We start from the raw sequence: 26,473 nt of genomic DNA on the forward strand, positions 1-26,473 counted from the left end.
TGTGGTGCTATTTCTCTTCAGTTGTGGAATACAAATTGTGCAAATCCTTTCAAGGCAGAACTGAGAAAATGCATTGTTGTAGAAGAACTATTTTCTTTTGCCTTTCTGTTCATTCTGAGCAGCTAGGAGGTAGCAGAATTAGTGGGCTTGGAAGAGCAACATGAGGCAGAAGCGGAAGCTAAACATACTTGAGCTCTGTGCATGGGCAATTTACATGCCTCCTACCTTAGTACCTTCCTCTGAACAGCAGGTGTGTTCAGTGCGGTAGTAGAGAATGAATGCTTAAATGAAACCAGGGTGGAAGGGACCTCAGGGTCACCTGGCCCGATCCTTTGCACAATCCCCTATCCTATTAGTATTTGATCTAAATCTGCTTTGCTAAACACACTGCAATTGTTTTCCCTCTTCTTTATGAACATTTCAAATGTTTTGAAGACTGCTTAATCTCCTTTTCACCAGACTAAACTTACCTAGCTGTCAGCCTTTCTTCAGACAGTTTACTAACTCCTTTATATTGCAGAGCCCAGAAGTGCAGCTCTCTAGCTGAGTTCTAACCCACGCTGAGTAGAACTGTGCTGTAAGACTCCAGGGCTGTCAGTGTGGACTCTGCCACTATTGTTATTTGATTCAACTAGTGTTTTTCAGAGGCTAGATGTTACTGGTTATACCATGTTCCCTCAGTTTGGATGGTCTGTGCATGCGCAGTCAGGAAACTGTGTGTGGCATTGTGCCCCTAATGACTTCATTGTTACAAGAAACCAGGCTGCAGGTTTTGGTTTCAAGAAGCCTGGCCAAGTTTATCACAGTCTGTTAACCATTAGTCTGAAGTCAGGCCGAAGGCAGAGTAGAGATGCACCTTACAAACTCAGTAAGATAAATTGAGCACAAGCTTTTGTGAAAATGAGTTCACTTAAACAACCCTAGTGACTAATGTCCATGGTACTAGCTGTGTCATTTGTAGGGGTTATGTTCATGCCTAAACAATGCCCAAGTTCAGTACAAAGTATTCCAAGGTCCCTTTTTATACACCAGTCAAAACAACTTAAATGTTTACACACCTCCCCAATTACCCAAATACCTCTGGGTTACTGCATCCACATCCTATTTCTCACCAATTAGTGCAACCTTCCCATCAGATACAGATGCCTATTTGCCAGGTCACAATGATCGTTGCTTTGGGGGTCCTGTACTAGATAATTCATTTAATCTGTTGGACATAGAGGCACCTCTAAAACTAGCAAGTTATGTTTCCAGCACTTCTGTTCAACCCATATACAGTATGCCTAGCTTTGTTTCAGTGAGGCCTACTTTGGTTCATGCATGTACAAGTCACAGATCCTACTACCAGCATTGATCAATGGTTGTGTTAATCCATACTCCAGCAAAGCCTACAGGTGTTATATCACCTTACTGCTGTCCTAACAAGTCTAGTGATAAGGCCTCCCACAATTCCTTTTTATGTGCAGCTGTTCCACATCGCTGACTTACGTTAAGTCTGATATCCACCATAACCCCAGGTACTACTTAGCAATGCTGCTACCCAGTCAGCTCTCTAGCCCTCACGTGTGTTTGTGCATTTGGTTTTTCTTCCTTAGATGTTGCTCCTTACATTTGTCATTGCTGAATTTCATTCTGTTGCCTCTGGCCCAGTTCTCTAGTCTAGCAAGATCCTTTTAAATTCTGTTTTCCCACCTGTTTACAACTCCTCTCATTTGTCATATGGACTACATCAGAAGCCTTACTAGAGTCCTAATAAGTATATTATGTCCACTGCATTCCTCAAATGAGTTACCTTTGTCAAGGAGGGAAATCCAGTTTGTTTGGTATAATGTGTTGTTAATAAAAAGTGGGTAGTGATCAGCCTTTCCCTTTCCAGGTATTTACAAACTGACTTTTAAAATTTGCTCTGGTAATTTCCCAAGGTATGGAAGTCAGGCTGACTGGTCTGTTTCTCAGGTTCTCTTTTGTCCTTTTAAATATAGGTACTATGGGATAGCAAAGGCTTAATTTAAATATTAACATCCAGCAGGGGAGAAGGAAGCAAGCACTTACCTCCTTGTCCAAGGACTGTGACAGCAATATAGGCTGCTTCCTTGGTGCAAGCTCCCTCAAAATGGGCTGTGGTAGAAGTGTACACTGAGGCTATAGACAGACATTACATTTGTAGCTCTACCAAAATGGCACAAAAATGTTCCTGGATGAAACAGGTACTTCTCTGGAATGCTGCCTCTTGTGGCACCACAGGTACTCTGTGTACAAGACACTGTAGTACTATAGGGGCGCTCTCAATCCCCCAGCATCCCACAGTACTTTGCTCTCCTCCAACAGGGGCTGCCTGGGTGCTTAGTGATCTTCAGGGCTGGGGTACAAGGAACAGAACTGCAGTGTTTCGCTCCCCACCTGCCCCCATCTCTGTCCAATTCTGAATCACTAAATTATTTCAAAACACTTTACAAGTACTCATCTTGACCCCCTAATCTCTGTTCTTACTTGACACAGAGATAGAAGACAATTTTTTAAAAGACCGTTTTTTTTGTATCTACCATGTCCACCCTGTTCTTTTGTGAAATATGCATAGAGGGACTAATGTCTGCTTAGGAATGGATCACACCTCATACTACTTCAAAGCAAGCAGCAGCACAGTGGATCCATACAGATAATCTTTAATCTTCATGCTGGACTCAAAGCTTATATGTACTGAATGTCAGTTACCAACCACTCGCATCTACTCCCCCTTGAGATTTATCATAATTTGTATAATTTAGCAACTCATCTCATTTGCCCAGACCACAGCCTTGAAAGCACCTCTAAGTAATACCCTAACCTTTTCTTCCACTACTTTAGGCTGTTTGCCTTCTTTTCTTATCATTTGTAAAGACTGAAGTAAAAAAGGCATTAAATAAATAATGCAGCCTTCTGCCTCATCTGTAACTATGCTACCTTTTGATTGTAGGGGCCTACAGTTTCTTTGATTTCTGTCACTTGCAACGTTTATATAGAATCCCTTTTTATTGTCTTTTATATCCTCTGCCAGCTGTGGCCTCTTGATTTTCTCCCTGCCTGCTCATATGGCACACGCTCTTCCCTAGCAACATGACTAAGTTTCTGCTTTTCCTATGATTCCTTCTTGAGGTTCAACTCATTGAAGAGACCACTGTTTAGTCAGGCTGGTCTCCTGTTGTATTTTTCATTGCACTGGGATAGCTTGCTTTGGCACCTTTAAAGTACAGCAAGCTCTGCACTTGTGGCTGTTATCCAAGTCTTAGAGGGAGTTCAGGCTGAAAGGACAGGGTTTAAACTAACTACTTCCCAAGGTGCAGAGGGGATAATAGCTTACCTGAGCCCCGCTGGCTGGCATATAAGCTTATGCAATACCTTTCATCTATTAGTGGGAAGGGGAAGACCCTCTTAGGAGATGCTCCTTTTTTCAGCTACCTTGGGGTGTTTCCTACTTTGCTGAACTCCAGATGGATTTCATAGATTTCATAGACATTAGGGCTGGAAGGGACCTCGGAAGATCATCGAGTCCAGCCCCCCGCCCAAAGGGCAGGACGTCAGCTGGGGTCATAGGATCCCAGCAAGATAAGCATCCAGTTTCATCTTGAAGGTGTTCAATGAAGGCGCTTGAACAACCTCCGGCGGCAGGCTGTTCCAGACCTTGGGGGCTTGGACAGTAAAGAAATTCTTTCTTATGTCCAGCCTGAAACGATCTTGTAGTAGTTTGTGACCATTCGTCCTCGTCATCCCTTGGGGCGCTCTGGTGAACAAACGTTCCCCCAGATACTGGTGATCACCCCTGATAAACTTGTAGGTGGCCATCAGATCACCCCTGAGCCTGCGCTTTTCCAGGCTAAAGAGCCCCAGGGCTCTCAGCCTGTCATCGTAGGGTCTGCTTCCCTGACCTCTGATCATGCGCGTGGCTCTTCTCTGGACTCTCTCAAGCTTCTCCACATCCTTTTTGAATTGTGGAGCCCAAAACTGGACGCAGTACTCCAGCTGAAGCCTCACTAAGGCCGAGTACAAGGGGAGAATGACGTCCTGGGATTTGCTTGAGAAGCATCTATGGATGCAAGCCAGCGTTTTGCTCGCTTTACTAGCCGCAGCATCGCATTGCAGGCTCATGTTCATCTTGTGGTCAATGATGACCCCCAAGTCTCTTTCTTCCATAGTGCTAACCAACATAGCACTGCCGAGCCTATAAGGATGCTGCGGGTTTTTTTTCCCCAAGGTGGAGAACCTTGCATTTATCGGCGTTGAACACCATCAGATTCTCATCCGCCCACTTGCTGAGCCTGTCCAGGTCAGCCTGGATCACCCGCCTGTCTTCTGGTGTGGATGCTTTGCCCCAAAGTTTGGTGTCATCAGCGAACTTGGCCAGTCCGCTTCTGACTCCAGTGTCCACATCGTTAATGAAGATGTTGAACAGTATGGGTCCAAGGACAGAGCCCTGGGGGACCCCACTGGTCACAGGACACCATGATGAGTGACTTCCATCAATTACTACCCTCTGGGTCCGATCCCGGAGCCAATTTTCCAGCCAGTGGATCGTGGGGGACCCAAGGCAACAATTGGCCAGTTTCTCCAAGAGACGATCATGGGACACCAGATCGAAGGCTTTTTTGAAGTCAAGATATATGACATCAATCTCATCTCCCTTGTCCAGGTGATAGGTCACCTGGTCGTAGAAGGAAATGAGATTGGTCAAGCAAGACCTACCCGCAACAAACCCGTGCTGGCTTTCCCTTAAGATGTTGGCGTCAGCTAGTCCATTAAGGATGGCCTCCTTAATAAACTTTTCTAAGATCTTCCCAGGGATAGAAGTCATGGATGATGGTGGTTCATTGAAAAGACACTGCAGAACAGATGACTTGTGAAGGTTTGAGGGAAAAACAAAATCTCAGATGCATGTTGAACAAAAGAAATATTTATTTTAACATCCTTCACAAACTTCTGCAAATAACTGAACTAGACACACCTAAATATTCCAGGTATTGTGCATAATTGTTGCACTTAGAATGTACTAAACTAAGCAAAAATGCCAGAACAAATATAAACAAAACTTTTACTCCTCTGTTAGTGAGGTCTTCAACAAAAGTTCCTTAATACAGTAAATCTGAAACAAAAAATAGTGTTAAAATTAGGAGGCATCTTCTATCATAGACCACCTTAAATCACAAACATAGACCACTTATCACAGACCCCCTTAAATGGCACCAAACATAAAACAAGAAATGTATTCATCATGAGTTCATATAAATACACAGTATAACTCATAATGAACCTCCCTGGGATTCAGAGAAAAATCCCTTTAGAAGCAGGCATTTTCTAGAATAGTGTTTGAAAATCTGCTGCATCATAAGGAAAACATCAGTTCTTGCAATTGGGATTGCACTGCATAAGCACTGGTCTGAGATGGTTTAGGAATACCATTCCAGCATTTGTGGGGGTGATTGGACCATGTGGCCACCCCTGGTATATATGGGAGGCAAAGTGGTTATAGTGAAGGAAGCACTTGGTTCTTACTAATACAATATATACAAACATTAAGGATAATTTGTTGCAGATTACCAGTCAATTGCAATTTTGCCTACTTCAGCAATTACCAGCATAAGCAGTCCTTACAAATCCCTTCCCTATTTGCAGTGCTTGAATATAACTGTTTCTCCAGTCCTTGCTGGCACTTGCACTAGACCTGAAACTTTGGTTTAAGCAGAGACCAGGATTGGTTTCTCAGACCATAAACTGCTGCTTTTAGAAAGAGTCAGAATAGAGAGCAGAGGTTGTAAGGGTAGGATCTGATCATACAGATGATATTAGACTAGCAGTCAGAAATCTATGGTGGACTTTGGCAGCCTTCAGGGGTAAGGGGCTTCAGTAGCAGTTATTCCCTCTATAGCACTGTGGGCCGAAGTGGCTGGGTTCCCCCTGACCTGAACTGTATCACTTTGGCCTGCAGCCTATAAAAGGCTACCGGCTGCTGTATCAGACAGGTTGTAACGATTGTTTTCCTGCAATGCATACTCTCCTGTGCATACTCAACTTAAAAAACAGTATTTAAAAAAATGTCACTACATTGGCATCCAAAAGGCTACAAAGAGATAAACAAACCTGGCCAGTTCTGATCTTCCCTGTGACAAGCAGGGTGAGGGGAGTGGATAAGTAGAGTAGAAAAAGATTTTTGTATCTGGATGGGAGGGATGGCTGGGAGGTGTGGTTGAAATTGGCAGAAAGGTTTGCTTGTGTGGGGGTTTGGGCATGGAGCCAGTGGCTGGGGTTAAGGGGGGCAGTTGGTGTTTTCAGATTTTGGGATGTTATTGGAAGAATCCTCTGTGGCTGTTTATTGTAAGCTGCTCTTAGTTTTTCAGTGAGGGTACAACATAACTCTAATAATAAATAAATAAATAAATAAATAAATAAATAAACAGTGTGCAAATCTTACCTTCTATAGTCCTGCTTTGCAACAACCATCATATATATAGTACTTACATGTCACTCATATAGTTCTGCAAGTCCCATTTCTATCAGCTTCAGGTGAACTAATTTTTGCTCATCGTTGTACAAGAAAATGGTGAACTCTGGTGATGAAGTCTGGAAATCAGAAATGCATGCAGCTTTAAGAAATACAGGAATGGTTTCAAATAGTAAAAACTGATTAAACACTATGATTATTCTTCTGCATTGCAGTAATACCTAATGTTCCAACCAGGTTGGGACTCCTTTCTGCTAGGTGCTGCGTATAACAGTGACAATCCCTGTCAGTCTAAAAAAGATGAGATCTAAAAGGCACAGGAGCCATCAGTGGGCTGAGGGTTAAGAAAAACAAGGTAACAGGAATAAGTGAAGCATTAAATTAACTGCATGAGTAGAAAGAAGAGCAATGATGCTGCACTTAAAAGGAATTTATTAGGTACTCCATTGATCTGAAGAAGAACATGAAATAGTGATAAATGAACTATGGTGAATTGAAAGGTTTGTATCTTTTGGGGGCTGGGGCACATGACTTACAAGGAGAGGCTGAGGGAACTGGGCTTATTTAGTTTGGAGAAGAGAAAACAGAGGGGATTTAATAGCAGCCATCGGCTACCTGAAGGGAGGTTCAAAAGAGGATGGAGCTAGATTGTTCTCAGTGTGGCAGATGACAAGAACAAGGAGCAACAGTCTCAAGTTGCAGCAAGGGAAGTTTAGGTTAGATATTAAGAAGAATTTTCTTACTGGAGGGCAGTACAACTTGGGAACAGGTTACCCAGAGAGGTTGTGGAATCTCCATCCCTGAAGATTTTTAAGGCCCGGCTAGACAAACTTTGGCCAGGATGATCCAGTTGGGGACAATCCTGCTTTGAGCAGGGGGTTGGACTAGATAACCTCCTCGGGTTCCTTTCAACCCTAACTTTCTATGGTTCTATTTTACAAATTCTTTTAAAAAATATGCTTAATGTGCATGATGAAGCTTACAGTATTTTGAAAGGAAATATTTTAGGTAATTGGACTGAGATTGGTGATTGGACAAGCATGAGTTTCACATTTGCAAATTAGGGTTAACAGTTTATATGTATTAAATAAATGTATAATTCTGATGTTAAAAGAAATAGTGTTGTTTGAATTATTGCAGAAACAATACTATACAGCAAGAGCTTAATAACTTGATGTTAAAAATACAGATGAGACAAGGCTGATTTATACAAATACCCATTACCCTAAAATTTCACAAATTGGGTTAATGATAAGAATTGGCAAAATATCCTTAATGTTGATCAACAATGCATAGAAATTTTGGACACATACAGAAGTGGTTCCAGAGTGCAGAAGGTCAGCAGATGTGAAGGTGGCATGAAGCAGGTGGAAGCAGGGAAGAAAAAAACAGAAAATAAGAGGCCTGAGCAAATACTTAAGTGTCTAACTCAATGGACTGAAAAATGAGCAAGCAAGCATAAAGCCCTCTAACATTTTATTGTGCATCTTCTCTAGCATCCCTTAGACTCCCTATGATGTGTGTGAATGATTTTCACTTTGCAAGTCTGAATGCCATGGTGGATGAAGAGGAGAAACCTTAGGAGGCAACAGAAGATGCCAAGGGAAAGCAGGGAAAGGATGTGGTAGCCCTTAGTGATTACAACCCTTGTGTTCATTTGTGGCACTCGTTACTACTGGCCCATACGGGAATGTGAAACAGAAGCAAGAATACTAGGAAATACTGTGGAAAGCACAACAATGAAGTCATTCAGACAAGAAGGCTTGGGCACTGGACTCTGTCATATGATTAAGTTGTGGACACACTTTTGCAAAATTATTTCAATACTGAATAGTGTACAGATCCATGTTAACAGAATAGAGGTCACAATAAAAATGTTTTTATAACATTCACACTCACTGCAGAAAATGTTAACAAGAAAAATCATTTGTGTCCGACAGGAACTAGAGGGCAGGAGACCCCACCTCCACCATCAAAACTCACCAATGTGGAAGCAAAGAGCTGTTTTCCTTGAACGCAGTCTATTGTTGCCCACAATGCTTCCATGCTCCACTCTGGGCAATATGGAATTCTCACTTTCTCTGTATTAAGCAAAGAAGGTTTAAATCCAGCCAACAGAGCTTTCACTGCTTGAGCAGGATATTGCATAAGAACAGGAGGAATCTGACGTAATCTAGAGCAAAATGAAAACATTTGTGTATGAAATGGAAGATGGTAGTTTTTCAAAATCTACAACTGAAAGGTGTTACTGAAGGATACAGAGAATGTGCTAATTATGGTTATGGAACTGGGTTAGAGCCTTGGAGATGCGAGTTCATCGTTACAGACCATGATTTCCAACGGATGACTTATGTGATGCTGGACGTGTCACTTAGGCCTAGAGTCTCCAAAGTACTTCAGCACTGCAGTATCTAACCATACTTGGCTTCCCCTACAGTGTATAGAGTCCAGCATCTACAAAAGAGATCTTGAGAAACCACTTAACTTGGAACCAAGGACCAAAAAAACAAAACCCCCCAAAACCCAACATGGGATACGAGTGTGGTACAGGCTCCTAACCTGCTGTGCCTGGATAAGGAGTGGCACTTATCTGTAGCTAGGAGAGGCATCTCTTCACTCAGGATCCACAATCATGAATCCTGCATTAGTCTGACTGTCTTCTTCCCAGAAAGGAAGGACGGTGTTGAGGGAGATCCTAACCACCTAAAGATTAGGTCTGTCACCTGGGATGTGGTTCAAATCTCTTGTGCCAGTTTGATTCCCCATCTCAGATGACCATCTTAAGCACTAGGGGCACCTATACACATGCTGGATGTCTGCTCTAATGTATGCTAATTAGCATGTGTCAGAGCAGATTTGATTGAGTCTGCTGGACTGTGTTAATTAATGTACTCCAGAAGCCTCTAGCAGTTGAATAAGCTTTAGTTTAAGCACCCTGCCACCATTTTGAAGCATGGATGCTGAATACAAGTGATGCTGTAGGTGCTTTAATTAGAACACCTCATAAAGCGCATGTCCCTCTACCCCAGAGCATGTGTACAGATGCCCTAGGCTACAGTTGGTCTGTCTTCAACTCAAAATAAAAAACTTACTACAGAACGGAACAACCCCAAAAACAGGAGAGAATGAGAGAGACCCACCCCAGAATGCTGATAAGTCTGGTGGTCAGGGCACTTACCTGAGCTGTGGAAGAAGTGGGTTCAAGTCCCTGTTCCAAATTGGGCAGAGCAGGTATTTCAATCCATGTCTCCCACATCCCAGATGAGTGCCCTAAGCACTGGTAGGGACAGACATTCTTACCCAGGGCTGGGGGTGGGGGTGGGGGGTGTGTGTGTGTGTGTGTGTGTGTGTGTGTGTGTGTGTGTGTGTGAGAGAGAGAGAGAGAGAGAGAGAGAGAGAGAGAGAAAATCGGGGCAACTGCCCCGGGCCTTGGAGACAGTGCTGTACAGGCCCTGGCGCAGCCGCCATGCACCGCTACTTGCCACCCCTCCCCTCCCCGGGCCCCACACAGGCTGGTATGCCTCAGGCCCCACACACCCCTAGGGATGGTTCTGTTCTTACCCACCCTACCCCATTCACAAGCTGCCCTTTGTGCAAGTTGCATCTGGTTTCAGCTTGGGCCTTGCTGGCAAAGGTGGAACATTTAACTGGGGAGGAAGGGGGGAGGCAGGGAAGTTACACTTGGTACTTTTCAGCTTCTGAAGTGTCATCTTGAACTAGGGCTAGCGTGGTAATGTCAGCTAAGGCTGCCTTATGTATGCTAATGGATGGAAGCTAATCTGTGTCTAGGACTTAGTTACAGCTAATCATTGTTTTGTAAGTGTCAATGGCAGCTGCACAATGGATTTAGAGGTGTAAAGATATGGTTTAAACCCCAAATACCCTGTGGATCCCGGCCGTAGCCCCTCAGCATCTCAATTCCCCATGCATAAAATGGGGATAAAAGCACAATCCTCTCTCTATGGGAGTTCTAAGAATACAGAATGTGAGGTATTCAGATACTTCAATAATGCAGACTATATATGTTCCCAAGACAGATGGACATACAGATAGAAAATGCTTAATGTTAATATTAAATCCAACTTAGACAAGATGCTTGTGTTTGAACAGAAGTTAAAAATATAAATGCTCTGCATTTACCTGCTTGTTGGTAGCATTTTAGTTGATCCATAGTCAATAAACTGAATCAGAATAGTAACAGGGTCAAAATCTTTAATAGAAAGAAGTTTTGCTCTATACCATAAGCCATCACTATACTCTGCAAGGCAAGGCATTTCTGTAAGGAGAAAAATTAAACATAAGATTTAGAAGATCCTTTAACTGAACTCTAAACTGAGTTGTATTATGTCATCAAGATACAAAAGGCTTTGTTTTCTCTTTCTTACACTGCCACTCTTTGTAACTTCCGTAGTACATGACAGGTATATAGTGTATGTTTAACTTTTGGGCAGCCAGGAATAGCACATGCATCCTCCTCCCCCATTACGTGGACACCTCACCACACAAACAGCATGGTTCCTGCCCCCCGTTCACTGGGCAGCATCAGGCTGGCTAACCAGTTGTCCTTCCATCATGCTGCCCTGCCCCAGAGACTCTTGCTGCTGCAGCAGTAGGAACAATGCATTGAGTGCTGGTCGAGTGGGAGCCCAAGGAAGGTAACCAGTTAGACAGCCCTTGCATATGGGATTCATCTAAGAACTGGGAGAAACAGTCCCATCAGAGGGGAGAGTACTTATAAAGGATGATCTAGAACAGGGATGTCAAACTTATTTGCACTGGAGGGCTGATCTGGACAGTGGGCCTTCTTGGTGGCTGAACAATCTACCTCTGGATTCAGCTGAGTACACTAAACAATAATTTGGGGGGGGGGGGGGGGGAAGAGGTGGCATTTATCTTTTGGTTGCTGCCTGCACTGGCATAGCAGCTCTAGCAGCTGTGCCAAGAATTCCTGTGGGCTGGATGCAAGAGCAAGTTGTCCAGCCATAGAGAACTGTTGAGGGCCAGATCCTGCCCACTAGCCATACGTTTGATGCCTGATCCATCTCAAGAAACAGCTTTCTGCAGGGAGAAAGACCTAATCTCAATCTGTTCTGTTTTTCTTTAATAAAAGGCTGACAACAGGTGACAAAAAATGATTCAAGTACACATGAAGAACCCCCACCTCAAGGGTAAATTATCTGGATTAAAGAGCATGAGTAGAGAAAAGCTGCAGGCTCCTTGGCCACATGCTGCACAGGCTGCATGCTGTGCTGCAGGCAACTCCTGCTGTGCTGCACCAACACTATGTGGAGACCCTGAGTTCCCCACTGAGGCCTCCAGCCACAGATTCCCTGGGTGAACCGCCCTCCCCCTCCCCCTCCACACAGAGAAGGGGGCATGAAGCAGAAGCTAGAGGAGGGAGGGGAAGCCCAGAGACTCCAGCCAGCAGCAGGAGCAAGGAGCAGCACCCAGCCCAGTGGGGGCTGAGGGCTGCAGGTTAACCCCTCAGGACAGCCTGTTCTACTGGAACAGAGTAGGATATTTCTCATCCATTAAGTCCATGGGAAAGTGGTAGAATAAAAGTGAGCTTGTTTGGGAAATCCCATTCCCAAAGGAGAAATTTCTATTTTATGCTTTCTGTAAAATACATAATTAGATACAGAATATACAAGCTTTTCATAATTACCTGTTCTAAAATCTGTTAGAAAAGGAAGAGAATCCACATCTTTGTTACACCTCCTCAGGACTTGATCCAGGCTCTCAGTTTCAGAGTTCCAGTCAACCCTACCATCTTCTGTGTCATTTTGTTCTTCAATACTCTCTACTGAATCAAGGCAAATGTACACCTAAGGCAGAGGACAGAGTTTTCTAAGAGACAAACTACAATTCTGCAGACTGATCACATCAAACTTACTCCAAATTTAATGTGATGTTAAAAGGATAATGACTTCCATCTTGAAAGAAGTTTATCATTAAGATTCATTGGTTTAAATTCTAAATTGAATTCAGGTGAAACCTGAGGAAACATACTTGGTAACCAAAGGTTTGTCTATATCCCTCCTGACTACGCAGCTGATCCAATCAGAGAGATCACCCAGTAAAATCCTTGCCTCTTGCATTTTTCTTTGGACCATCCTGGCTGTAACCAGGGATCCTGGTTTTCTCTGTTTTAAAATAATCTCCAATTTTCAGTTAAAAAAAGGTAACCCCAAATCCATGTTTTTCCATAGCTTTTAAATGAGACACTACATGTGTGTGTGTGTGCGTGCGTGTGGTTTCATTTTAATCATTGAACGATGTGGATTTGGGATTACTTTTTTTAACCAAAAATCGGAGATTTTTAAAAATCAGAGAATATCAGGATCCCTGGCTATAACATTACCCCAACACTACCATTTCATTTAATAGGCATTTAATACATAGATACTGGCAAAGTGCTAGCCTGCAGAACTAGAAGCAAGGAGACATTGTACTTTGCATGTGCAGAAGCAGAAAGTTTTCTTATATTTTCATTGGGAAGCTAGCATGCAGCTATTACAGGGGCAGGCAGTTATTTCGGGCAGAGGGCTGCTTACTGAGTTTTGGCCATCAAGGGCCATATGACAGGCAGCCAGGGGCAAATAAATATTGCTTTACTAAATTTTTTAGGGGCCCTGTGGGCCGGATAGATGGCCTGGAGGGCTGCATATGGCCTGCGGGCCACATTTTGCCCGCCCCTGAGCTAATATCACTCCCAGAGGTAAATTTTACTTTGCCCTATGTAACAAACGGGCGTCCTAGGGCCGATCTCAAAATAGGCCTGCCCACTGGTTTCCAGGCTACCCACCTGCCTGTCTCTCCTAACATGCCTTGATGTTCCTGATTGTCAGATGTTAATCAGGTGGGAGGCTGTCCTTTACCTGCCCTGATGACAAGGGCCTCCGACCTCTTTTTGACATGTCTCATGCCTTGCAGATGTTTCCTGGGCTCAGACCAGGCCCCAAGCCTGCTCAGCCTACCACTCGGCCTCCAGCTTGCGCAGCCTGACACCTGGCTTTAGTTTAGCGGGGGTCTCACCTGGCCTTCCTGCTTCAGTGGGGCCTCACTTGGCTTTCTGCTTTCACAGGGCCTCACCTGGCTTCCAACTCAACACGGCCTATAACCAGCACTAGTCTGGTGGCACATACCTGGCCTCCACAGACCCCTTTGACCCCATCTCTTGCCCTACAACCTCCATGTCTAAGGCTCCAATTCCCGTCCTGGGGCTCCAAGCCCCATCCCTGGGCTACAAGTCAGTCCTGTCCCTCCATCTCTCTCTTGGGCCCCAGGCCCACTCAACTCACTCCAAGTCCCTACTCCTGGACTGAGGCTCCAAGCCCCATCCCTCTCTCGTGCCTAACACCCAGCTCCCTATGTTCAGGTCCCTGTTGTGATTAACCTACCAGGGATGTAGGGAATGGGGTTTTTAGGAACCCCTACTCGCCTTTCACTGGGGAGGTAATTGGCCTGGCACTTCTGGGGAGCTACCCCACCACAGGTAGCGCCACCAGTCAACCTGTCCCCAGCAGGGTGCAGTTTCAGGTCATGCCCAGAATCATGGAGCCTCCTTCCCCACAGCCCCAGCCCTTACCTCTGAGGTTCCAGGCATCAGCTCAGCTGGATGTTGCCTCCTCAGCTGGTAGCAGCAAACCACTGCCCTGCAGTTTAGGTACCCAGCCCTTATATACAATAGCTGGCCTTGTTCCCCAATCAGGCATCAGTGCCAGATTGGGATCACAGTCAGCTGTAGGCTGCCTGGCTGCTGCCTATGCCCTGTGCTCTGTTACACCCTAAAAAACCAAGCTTTGTTCATTTCAGTACGGTATTTTAACCTATGCTAAATGCCTCCACTGCTCAAAATTTTACTCCCCACGCATATGGCATGTGTTTTAGCAGAACTTTTGATCAGAGCCAGAAAACATATGCTTGAGATCATTTTCCTCAAATAGTTATGGTTAAGGGGTTGGGGCAAATGACTTCTGAGGAGAGGCTGAGGGAACTGGGCTTGTTTAGTCTAGAGGAGAGAAGACGGAGGGGGGATACGATAGCAGCCTTTAACTACCTGAAGGGGGGTTCAAAAGAGGACGGAGCTAGACTGTTTTCAGTGGTGGCAAATGACAGAACAAGGAGCACCAGTCTCAAGTTGCAGCAAGGACATTTAGGTTAGATATTAGGAAAAACTCTTTCACTGGGAAGGTAGTAAGTAAAATACTGGAACAGGTTACCCAGAGAAGTGATGGGTCTCTATTCTTGGGCGTTTTTAAGATCCAGCTACGTGAAGCCTTGGCTGGTATGATCTAGTTGGGGACAGTCTTGCTTTGAGCAGGGGGCTGGACTAGATGACCTCCTAGGGTCCCTTCCAACCCTAATTTTCTGATTCTATGAAATAGCTTAGTGGGGGTTAGAGCACAAAACATGGGATAACATGGGAAATTTTTACACATGCTCCAGAGGTGGGGGATGCCTTAATCAGAGCAGCTCTGAGACCCGCTTTAATTAAAGCACCCATAGCATCTTGTGTATCAGTGTCCCCATGCATCAAAATGGCAGTGGGGGCACTGTAACTAAAGTGTGTTCAATTGGTGAAGTCTGCTCTGACACACTGTAATTACATGCATTTTAGCCTTCTCAGCCCCCCTTCCCCTCCCCCTCCAGAGGCCTGAACTCACATCTTCTATGTTTCTAATGTAGTACCATAACTCCCAAGCTATAAGGATGACATAGTTGTGAGCTCCTTGGATTATTTCCCTCCCTGCTTTGTTTTTTTGAAGCTGGCCTGTTGGTCAGCCAAGATGGAAAGAGTCATGGGGGCAGAAGAGCAAACAAGAGAGAACCTGATTTTACACCATGGAGAGAATGCTGGGTTCTGGCTGACCCCTGCTTCCAGTATTTCTGCATTGTTCTGCTTATAGATCAACCTCCTCCTTCCCAAAAAAGAACCATAGCAATCATACTTGATTTGTATGTGGGACTGATCTAGAATCCCAGTAATATGGTAGTACTGTACAAAGCAAATGTTCTTGCACTGCAAACCCAAGGGCCACACTGGTTGTCCCTTAAGAATGGCATGCTTGGTCATTTGATCCATCACGGTGATGGTGGGCTCAGAACACATGGAAAGGGCTGCAGAAGCAGTGTGACAGATGGACACCACCCTATATCATTGCAAAGTATCTCCTTGATCTACTTCACTGGCATGGGAATCATGCATTAATCCTTCATCATGAAGCTAGAAGCTCAAAAGCGGTAAGAGCTCTGCATGAAGTTGAGGCTTCACAGAATCACAGAAAATTTGTTGGAAGGGACCTCAGGAGGTCATCTAGTCCAACCCCTTGCTCAAAGCAGCCCTGTCCCCCGCAACTAGATCATCCCAGCCAAAGCTCTGTCTTGCTGGGTCTTAAAAACCTCCAAGGATGAAGATTCTACCACCTCTCTGGGTAGCCTGTTCTAGTGTTTTACTACCCTCCTAGTGAAAAAATGTTTCCTAATATCTAACCTACACTTCCCTTGCTGCAATTTGAGACCACTGCTCCTTGTTCTATCAAGACCTTTAGCTCTACTGTAATGACCTGTAAGATTTGGGTTCCCAGATCAGTGGTAGGTCAGCACTGCAGCCAGAGGCAGGAAACAACTCACATGGTAAGCTGGACAGAAACTATGACAAATTATGTCAGAGCCCTGCTTTCAAATTTCCAATGTTTTGGATTCAAATGAGCATTTTCCAATAATAACAGAAAAAACAGTGAGAAAATATCCATACAAATACCTATTTCCTCCTCCTCTATCATCCCTAGATAGGTACTGCCAATCTAGGCAGCATGCTCTCCCGTGCTGTCCACATTGATGACGAAGTCAATGAGAGATTAGTGAAAGCTAGTGTGGCCTTTGGCAGACTCCGTAAGTCAGTCTGGGACCACAGAGGCATCAGAATGTTGACAAAACTGAAGGTTTACTGTAGACGCCTCCGCTCTACCAGGTGTTCGCGCGCCGCCTTTGCCCGAGCCCCGGGCTTCGTGCGCCCTGACTCTGGGAAAGTACCCTGGAGGTTACCCCGGCTGGTATCAGGGGGGGCCCCTGAACTCACCTGCCACGACTTTGATGATATCTTCAGGGGGGGGGCCCACCCTTGGGGTACCCACCGGTGTTGGCGCGTCCCTCGGCGGGTAACCTTGGGGCTCTGTCCTCCCCTACACCCCATCCACTCGCCACCTTAGGTTCTTCCTCTTGGGGGTCTCCACGTCGCCCCTGGCTTGTTACTCCCTCGCCTCAACACGCTGTCCGTCAGCAATGGTCTTCGGGCTGGGCATACTGCCTATGGGGACGCCAGCCCGCTCCCTCCGTCCTCGTACCTGCGCTCCCCCAGGGGTCCGCGGGGGCGCTGTCCCTCCTGCTGGCTCTGCTCTGTATTAGGCACCCGGTTGCCTCACTGGTGCCTTCTGTTTTACTGCAGCTGGCCTCCCTGCTGCTCCTGCCGCTCCCGCTGCAGCTGCCCTCGCTCCCCGCTCCGTAACCTGGGATCCGGTGAGCTCCTCCTTCCGTCTGGCTACTGCCGCTGCCGCCGGCTTCTCCACTGGTTCCGCCGACAGTCTCAGTGCTGGCCTCTCCACCAGCACTGCTGCCAGCTGCTCTGCTCCGTTTCTCAGAGCCGCACCTGGCTCCGCCTCCTCTGCTCCCGCACTCCGCGGGTGGCGGCTGACTCCCCGCTTGCTGGGGCTTCTCTCCCCAGCCTCCTTTGTCCAGCCACCCCGTTGCCTCAGTGGGGCCGCCTTTTGTTTCTCCCGGCCAGTGTGCCCCGCCCCTGCCGCTCAGCCGCAGCCTGATAAACGCCCGGCTGACGACCCGTGCCAGCAGCGCTGGTGCGTGGACTTCCTTCAGCTCCTCTGGCCCTGCAGGAGGTAAGCGGAACCCTTTGCCGCTGCGGGGGTTTCCCGGTGTCCCCGCTCCCCTGGGACACAACCCCCCCCCTCAAGATGCCTTGGGGCGTTCCTATTTTACCTTTCCGGGGCACACCGGGGGAGTTGTCCGCCTTGCTTGTCTGTGGTTCCATTGTTTCGCCCGAGTCGCTGCTGTTGCACCTAGACAGGAAATCTGCCACATTGTTTGATTTTCCAGGCCTGAACACGATTTGGAACTTGTGAGGCTGTAGGGCCAATGCCTATCGGGTGATCCGGGCATTATCAGTCCTGGCAGTGCTTAGCCATCGGAGCAGGGCACGGTCCGTTACTAGCTTGAATTCTCGGCTCATTAAATAATATCGGAAATGGTCCACGGCCCATCGTATGGCCAAACATTCCCTCTCTATTGTGGCGTACCTCTTTTCTGCCGGCGTCAACTTGCGGTTGGCATATGCTATTGGTCTTTCAATTCCTTCCTCCTCCTGTGTGAGGACGGCCCCCACAGCCGTTTCGGACGCGTACGTCTGTAAAACGAAAGTTTTCCCAAAGTTAGGAGTGTGCATTATCACGTCCTCGCAGAGGGCCCGTTTTAATTTTCTAAAGCACTGCTCCATCTGCTCCGTCCACCTTACCGCCCCATTCTTCCTCCCCTTCAATGTCTCTGTCAAGGGAGCCGTCAGTTCCGAAAAGTAGGGCACGAACCTCCAGTAGTAGTTAGTCAGCCCCAGGAATGATCGGAGCTGACGGCAATTTTGAGGGGCTGGGAAACTCCACACCATTTCTACTGTCGGCCAGGGGTCCGATAGTGCCTCTCCCCACCAGGAATCCTAGGTATTTGGTTTGCCTTTTTGCTAAGGCACATTTCTGCGGGTTTGCTGCAAGCCCGGCCCGCCTTAGCTCTGACAATACGGCCTGGAGGGCCTGCTTATGGTGCGTCCAGGTTGGCGAGTATATGATTATGTCGTTGATGTAGGCCGCCATGTACCCTGTGTGGGGTGCCAACACTCGGTCCATCAACCGCTGGAAAGTTGCGGCTGCCCTGTGTAACCCGAAGGGCATCCTTATGAATTCGTATAGGCCCCAGGGCGTGCCGAAGGCCATCTTGGGTCGGTCGGCCAGGGCCACTGGGATCTGCCAGTTTCCCTTGGCCAAATCCAACGTTGATATATATTGGGCTTCTCCGATTCTCTCTATTAACTCGTCCACCTGGGGCATGGGGAATGCGTCGAAGGCTGCCAGTGCGTTTAACCTTCTATAATCAACGCATAGTCGCAGCGACCCGTCTGGTTTTCGTACGGGGACCAATGGGCTTCTCCAAGGGCTTTGGGAAGGTCTCACCACTCCCAGTTGCAGCATGGAGTCCACCTCCTCCCGCATAGCGTCTAGCAAGTGGTGCGGAACAGGCCTTCACTTCTCCCTTACTATAGCCCCAGGGGGTGTCTTAATGGTATGCATTGTGCCCTGGACCCACCCCGGCTCTTTGCAGAACACATCCCGGAATTCCCGAATTACCTTCTGTATTTCCTGCTTCTGTGGTTCAGACAAGTCTTCTATCCCGATTAGCTGCTCTACCTCGCCGGATGGTGTCCTGTCTCGCTGTTGCCCTTTGGGCCCCAAATCCTCCCCTTCAGTTTCCCTGAAAGTTATCCAGCCTGTCGGTTCTTTCCATTCCCGCAGCAAGTTCACGTGGAAGATTTGCTTCTCCCGGCGATGTCCTGGCCGGTGCACTTCGAGATCCTCCGGCAAGTTGGGCCCATGGACTACGAAGGGGCCTTGCCATTGAGTTAGGAACCGGCTCGTGGACGTGGGTAACAGCACTAGTACCTGCTGCCCAGGTTCGAAGACCCGCTCCTTGGTGTTGTCGTCGTATCTCTCCTTCTGCCGTGCCTGGGAGCCTCTCAAATTCTTGCGGGCTATAGTCTGGGCCGTTCGTCTCCTTTGTTGGAAAGCCTGACGATACCCTGCCGGGTCCTGCAGCCCCCTGGCATCCCGCTCCCACTCTTCTCGGAGGACCTCCAGCCATCCCCTCGGGCGATGCCCGAGGATCAGCTCGAACGGGGAAAACTTCATGGAGTCCTGAGGGGTATCTCTGAGAGAGAATAGGACTAACGGCAACAGCAAATCCCATTTCCGAGGATCCCCCTGGATGCACTGTTTCAATACTCTTTTTAGGGTGCCATTCAGGCGTTCCACCAGCCCGTTGGTTTGGGGGTGGTACACCGCGATTCGTATCTGCCGTATTTGCAGGGTCTGACACACCACCTTCATGACGCCGGACAAGAAGTTCCTGCCCTGGTCGGTCAAGATTTCTTTAGGGACCCCCATTCTTGCGACCCATTTTATCAATTCTTCCGCCACCTGGGGAGCCGTGGCGGCTCGCAATGGGATGGCTTCGGGATACCGCGTCGCGTAGTCCACCATGACTAGAACATACTGGTGGCCGGAACTGCTACGGGGTAAGGGTCCCACAATGTCTAGGGCTACCCTCACAAAAGGGGTATCTATGACCGGCATTGGCTGTAAAGGGGCCCTAGCTGGGCGCTCGGTCCAGGTCTTCTGGCACTCTGGGCAGGCTGCACATTGGCGGACCACCTCCTCTCCCATCCCGGGCCAAAAGAACCACCGTCCTACCTTGGCATGGGCGAGTTGCCAGACCGCCTGGCAGAACTGTCTCGGGACCACCAGCTGCGCTTCTGCGGGGCCCCCCCGCCTGGGCCCTGGCACGTGATAGAGGAGGTGGTTCCTTACCTCGAACTGGGGTTGCTCTCCTCTGGGTGACGTGGCCTCATCCCGGTCCTCGTGGGCTCGTCTCCAGAGGGTTTTGAGTTCTGGGTCCTCGTTCTGCGCCTCCCGGAACTGTCGGCTACTGGTGATACGGCTTAGGTCGAGATTTATGGGTCCCTCGACGTCGGCCGGATCCGTTTCTTCCTCGCCCAGCCACCCTTCGCTGGCTCCCATCTTTTTACGGGCGAGTTCTACGTCTTTCACTCGCTCCAGCACATCGTAGAGGGGTGCCCAATCCCGGCCTAGTAGCATCTCGCACGCCAGCTTCGGCATCACTCCTACGAGCAGCTCCCCTTGGTGCTCCATGATGTGCAGCTGTATCCACTGTCGCCTTACGCGTTCGGTCTCACCATGGAGGCAGGCCACCATCACTGGTGGGGCCTCCCTTCCGTCTCGCCGTCAGACCATGTTGGCTCTTACCATAGATTGGGCACACCCGGAGTCAAGAGTGGCCCGTACAGGCCGTCCGTCCACCCAGGCTTTGATGGTCGGGCGGCTCCACGTTGCGTTTCCCTCACAGCTGGCACAGCTGCAATCCATAGGTTCCCCCACCTCCGTGTTGCGGCACCAGTCAGGGAAGCCTCTGGATTGATTAGCTGGGACCCATCATGCAGCGGGTTGCGTAGGGCATTTTTGCGAGAGGTGCCCCCTCTGCCCGCAGCGGAAACATACTACGTCTTTGCCAGCACCCCGGATAGGGGCCCGCCGCCGCTCAGCCTCTTTCAGCAGCGGTGACACTGGCCTCGGGTTTCTCCTTTCCTTCGGATAACTCGCCTCTGAAGCCGCGTAGGCTTCTGCCAGCTTTAATGCTTCCTCACAATTCCGAGGGGCGTGTTGCCGCACCCAGCGCTGCGTCCTCTCTTCCAGGTCGATCTGGAACTGCTCCAGAATGACCTGATCCGCCAGATCCTCGCGGTCGGACCCCACCAGGCTCACCCATTTGTCGAGCAGGTCCCGCAGCAGCTGCAGTAGCACCCGGGGACGTCTCTCGTCAGGCCCTTTCTTAGCCCGGAACAGGTGTCAGTAATAGTCTGGGCTAATCTCCAGTCGATAGAGTATGGCTTGTTTCACCCGTTCGTAGTCCTGGGCCTCCTCCCATGGGATGGCCCGGTAGGCCGCCTGTGCCACCCCGACTACCAGGGCTCCCAACTGGCTGGCCCAGTGCTCCTGAGGACGGCCAGTCATCAAGGCGTGACGCTCGAAGGCCTCTATGTATGCCTTGGGGTCATCGTCCTTTGTCATTTTTGGCATCTTAAAAGATACCTGGCCTCGCCTGAGCCATTCTTGCTGTTGGTCAAACATCTGCTGCTGAGAGCCGACAATTTGGGTGAGGGCCTGCAGGTTTTGTCCCAAAACCTCAAGCGCTGTCAGACACGGGTTGGGCGCCGGCATAGGCTGCCATATCTGGGTCTTCCATGTTCCCGGCCAATGCACCACTTTGTACCCGCCTCCGCTTTACCAGGTGTTCGCGCGCCGCCTTTGCCCGAGCCCCGGGCTTCGTGCGCCCTGACTCTGGAAAGGTACCCCGGAGGTTACCCCGGCTGGTATCAGGGGGGGCCCCTGAACTCCCCTGCCACGACTTTGATGATATCTTCAGTGGGGGGGGCCCACCCTTGAGGTATCCACCGGTGTCAGCGCGTCCCTTGGCAGGTAACCTTGGGGCTCCGTCCTCCCCTACACCCCGTCCACTCGCCACCTTAGGCTCTTCCTCTTGGGGGTCTCCACGTCGCCCTTGGCTTGTCACCCCCTTGCCTCAACACGCTGTCCATCAGCAATGGTCTTCGGGCTGGGCGTACTGCCTATGGGGACGCCAGCCCGCTCCCTCCGTCCTTGTACCTGCGCTCCCCCAGGGGTCCGCGGGGGCGCTGTCCCTCCTGCTGGCTCTGCTCTGTATTAGGCACCCGGTTGCCTCACTGGTGCCTTCTGTTTTACTGCAGCTGGCCTCCCTGCTGCTCCCGCTGCAGCTGCCCTTGCTCCCCGCTCTGTAACCTGGGATCCGGTGAGCTCCTCCTTCCGTCCGGCTACCGGCGCTGCCGCTGGCTTCTCCACCGGTTCTGCCAATAGTCTCAGTGCTGGCCTCTCCACCAGCACTGCTGCCAGCTGCTCTGCTCCGTTTCTCGGAGCCGCACCTGGCTCCGCCTCCTCCGCTCCCGCACTCCGCGGGTGGCAGCTGACTCCCCGCTTGCTGGGGCTTCTCTCCCCAGCCTCCTTCGTCCAGCCGCCCCGTTGCCTCGGCGGGGCTGCCTTTTGTTTCTCCCGGCTGGTGTGCCCCGCCGCCGCCGCTCAGCCGCAGCCGGATAAACGGCCAGCTGATGACCCACGCCGGCAGCTCCTCCAGCCCTGCGGGAAGTAAGCGGAACCCTTTGCCGCCGCGGGGGTTTCCCGGCGTCCCCGCTCCCCTGGGACATTTACAAAGCCATCATCCTTCCAACCCTCCTTTATGCCTGTGAAACCTGAACCATTTACCAGCATCATGCCAAGAAACTAAACCACTTCCACCTGTGCTGCTTGAGAAAGATACTGAAGATCAAGCGGCAGGACAAGATTCTGGACACCAAAGTGCTCAGAAGATCAACTCTCCCCAGTATTCACTCCCTGCTGAAACTGGCATAGCTAAGATGGGCTGGCCATCTCTCAAGTATGCCTGAAATGTGCCTGCCAAAGGAAGTATTTTCTGGCGAACTGTCAAATGGAGTACGCTTTCACAGCGCATGAAAGAAGTGGTACAAGGACACCCTAAAGGTGTCCCTAAAGAATTTCGGCATCGGCCCAGAGTCGTGGGAGCAAATCTCTCATGACTGTCCATCCTGGAGGTCCCAAATCCAGAACGGAGCACTGGCTTTTGAACAGCAATGCATGGCAGAAGCAATGAAGAAATGCGCGGCCAGGAAACTGAAAAACTCCTGTATCCAGTCTTCATCACACTCCTGCCTCTGCTGCAGCAGATTATTCAAAGCAAAGACTGGATTTATAAGATACCTACGTATTCATGTCACCTAGCCCCCACCCTCCTTTGTTCTCCTTCCTTTCCCTCTTTTTTCTTCTCTTCCTTCTTTCCCCTTTTCTCCTTCCCTCCCCTCTCCCCGCTGGATATGGTTGTCTTCACTGGCAAAGGATGAACAACACAAGCCATCCCTTAAAGAATGGTATCTGGATTTTTGAATGCCAAAAAACAGAGTCATATGGATCCCAGGTTTTTGCTTTACACTTCAATGTAATTTGACTTTAGAGTTACGTGTCAAATCCAGCCTTTTAATAAAGGCCTATTGTATTTAAATTTGTGAACAGCTTAAAAGATATTTTATTTTGTATGAACTGACATGAAATTTTAGGCTGAGGACAACATGGTGAGTCTTGGGCAAAACTCTGCCATTGCACCAAATGAGTGAAAGCGTGACTTTTTAAAAGAGGTTTCAGGATTCAAACATTTTCATAAAAACTCTTTGTGCAAGCAGACCTGCATTTTTTTTTCTTAAAGATCAGGAATGACATTCAAATTTGCATTACCTCCACACTGGCACCTGCAGTTACATCAGTTATTCATAGAAAATTAAATGGTCAATTGTAAGCTGAACTACCTCTGTACTGACACTGATTTTTCTATGACAGTATCCACAAGGTTGTATAGTCACAGACATACTCTAGCAAAGATTATAACCATTACAACATTACCTCATTAGGTGAAACAAGGTGCTTAACTTTAACAGGAAAGCATTCTCCCGGAAGAGGTAGTGATGGCAAAGTATACGGTGGCAAAACTGGAGTCTCTACTTCAAGTAACAGCTCCTAGAACAAGGCAGGGTTTAGTTACAGCTTTATGTTTTCGTTAACTAAATTGGAAGTCTTCAATGCTGTGACTTCTCATTAAAGGAAGGGTTTAACTGGCAAATTCAAATATGGTTAAAGAAATCCTTGACAATGAAACAAAAAGAATTCCTGTGGTTCTGTTTTCCTCATGAGATATTTTTAACTAGATAAGGACTTGGGAACAAAACTAGTTACTTCCCAAAAAATTTGAAAAAGAGTGATATAAACACTTAAAGAACATAACCAGATCATTCTAAATAGTTGAAAATATTAACCCTCCCACCCACTAAAAACAAGTACTTAGTATGAAACTAAAAAGAGAGAGTGATCCATCTGCAAGGACTGCAGAAGGCTTTAAAGTAATTTAAAGCCTCATAGCATTCCTGTGCGATTAAAAAAAAGTTATGTAAGATGGAGTATAATTATATTTAATTGTGCACAGCAAACATTTAGGACTGTAAGTGAATATCATCTTATCAGACCCCAGCAGATTTTCAGATCTAATCCGTGATCCCGACAATCACATCTCCTGCTGTACTACACATGCATGGCAGAAGGTATAATCACGGGATCAGGGATCAGATCCCAAACACACTCTATTGCCAGTGCAAGAGAAACCCAGGATCATGATCCTGATCTTCCCCTGCACTGGTAAGTAGCAAACGAGGTGCCAGGTGCGCCTCGCTTGGGCTGCCAGTCAGGTGATGGGTCCTCCCAGGCTTTGGAGGCGCAAGGGCTCTATGCTGGTAGTGGCCATCAGTTGATTGGCCTGGCCCTAAATTCAATTTAAGACGCAATGGATACCAGTCACAAAGTGATTACACATATTTTGTGTACCATATTTTATGGTGTACATGTCTACTCAGTGTATAAATCAACCCCATATTTTTTATCAAAAAGTTAGGAATTTTGCAGACCCAGTGTATAAATCAACCCTGCCTTGCTGGAACCATCTGCAGGGGAGGCGTCAGGCACTTCAACTTGGCTGTCACTTCATCCTGGTGCCTTATAAATGTGGGTCAGTGGTGGCCGTTACAGCCGGAGACCATGAGCTGCAGCCCGGAGGACAGCAGCGGAGCTCGGTATGGGGGCTGCGAGTGACACCTGCCTGGCAAGCACCACTCACTGCTGCTACTCTGCGCCTTGGTACGGCTGGCAGTGGGTGGCGGCTCCACCCTGCTGGCCAAGATCTACCTACAGGGCAGCCACTGGGCCGCGGGGAAGTGTCCCTGGGCCAGATTTGATGGGCGTGGGGTTTGGGCGCCCAGGCCAGCTCCAGGGTATTGGGCAGGGGGACGCAGGAGCCTGGCCTGGCCTCAGTTAGTACTGGGGAAGTGCACAGACACCAGCACACCACCTCCCCATGGGCTGGGTGTGGAAGAGCGCTGGCGTGGGGTCTGGCTGAAGACAAACAAACTTTGAAACACAAGGCGTTTAAGTTGAGGTGGAAATTTAAGGGTAAATATGTTGGTTTCAAACTTTAAATTATAGACTGTGAAATATGGTAATTACTTTGTGGTTTATTCTCTGTTTTATCATGCCACTAATTGTGTGAACATATGGCAAGGTTACTACCATATTTACTTGAATATAAAATGAGCTCCCCCCCAATGAACATGGGAGAAAAAGCCCTTGTCTCTCAGTCACATACAAGGAAACCACGTTAAATACATTGTATATCTTTGAACTGCTGCTAAAAGCAGCATGTGTTTAGTAATGGAAACCAACTATAAAATTAATGAAATGCAGCCAACACTAAGCATGACTATAAAGTACATGGCTCATACGGGGCAAACATGCTGATGGGAAACTGCCACAAGGCTAGGTTAGTGCAATCCATCTGAATATGATATGTTAGTGCCCACTGAGTGCAGTTCCCTACAGTGATTACTTTTTAAAGTCATGGTAAGCCACTACACTGTACACATTTTTACTTCCTCTTCACTTCCACAAATGAGCTGTACCTTTCTTTCCCATTTCCAATGATTCCTGTTTCTTTACCAGCCTTAAATGTCTAGCAAACATCACCAAACAAGGCCCCAAACAGTTCACCCAGACTCTCTCTGGCATCCCCTCTCTCAGCCTGTCACAGATTAGTGTGGCCCCCACCTCTATGACGTGAAACCAGACCAGACTGCCTCATCTGAACACAGATTCTGGAAGAACCTAGTATTTATGACTAGAACACCTGGTTCCAGTCATGAATGGGGGCTAATTAGCACATGGATCCTTTGTGGGGGACATCTGAAGTACACACACATACTGAGCAATGCTGCACTGTGGGGTCACTGTGGCTTGAAATGCTGTTGACTCTGCTCTGCTGAGATCCAGCCCAATGAATTATGTGGTAAATAATATGCCTTTTGGCTTTGGACCAGTATCATGTATAGTGGGTGTGTTTACACATGCACTTTAATGCTCAGGAGACTATTTTACTGCACATTAAAGCATCATGTAAAAAAATGCACAATTATGCTAATGCACAGTAAAATAGACTACTGCGCACTTAAAAAACGTGCTC

The 26,473-nt window shown here is 48.1% G+C and overlaps 1 protein-coding gene across 5 annotated transcripts in view; it reads right to left on the reverse strand.

Moving 5' to 3' along the window:
• Positions 1–4,908: 4,908 nt before the first annotated feature.
• The window catches only part of RNF17 (ring finger protein 17), a 124,076-nt gene continuing 102,511 nt past the window's right edge, over positions 4,909–26,473 (reverse strand). For all 5 annotated transcript variants that reach the window (XM_059720734.1, XM_019481987.2, XM_059720730.1 and 2 more), the window contains 6 exons: positions 23,818–23,931; positions 12,135–12,294; positions 10,610–10,745; positions 8,453–8,642; positions 6,487–6,588; positions 4,909–5,113 (listed from right to left, as the gene is read on the reverse strand). In XM_059720734.1, the coding sequence (XP_059576717.1) occupies positions 6,490–6,588; positions 8,453–8,642; positions 10,610–10,745; positions 12,135–12,294; positions 23,818–23,931 (699 nt within the window). In that variant the 3' untranslated portion in view covers positions 4,909–5,113; positions 6,487–6,489. The remainder of the gene's footprint in view (positions 5,114–6,486; positions 6,589–8,452; positions 8,643–10,609; positions 10,746–12,134; positions 12,295–23,817; positions 23,932–26,473) is intronic.

The sequence above is a fragment of the Alligator mississippiensis genome, chromosome 1 (genome assembly GCF_030867095.1).
Source record: "Alligator mississippiensis isolate rAllMis1 chromosome 1, rAllMis1, whole genome shotgun sequence".
In the NCBI taxonomy this organism is placed as follows: Eukaryota; Metazoa; Chordata; order Crocodylia; family Alligatoridae; genus Alligator; species Alligator mississippiensis.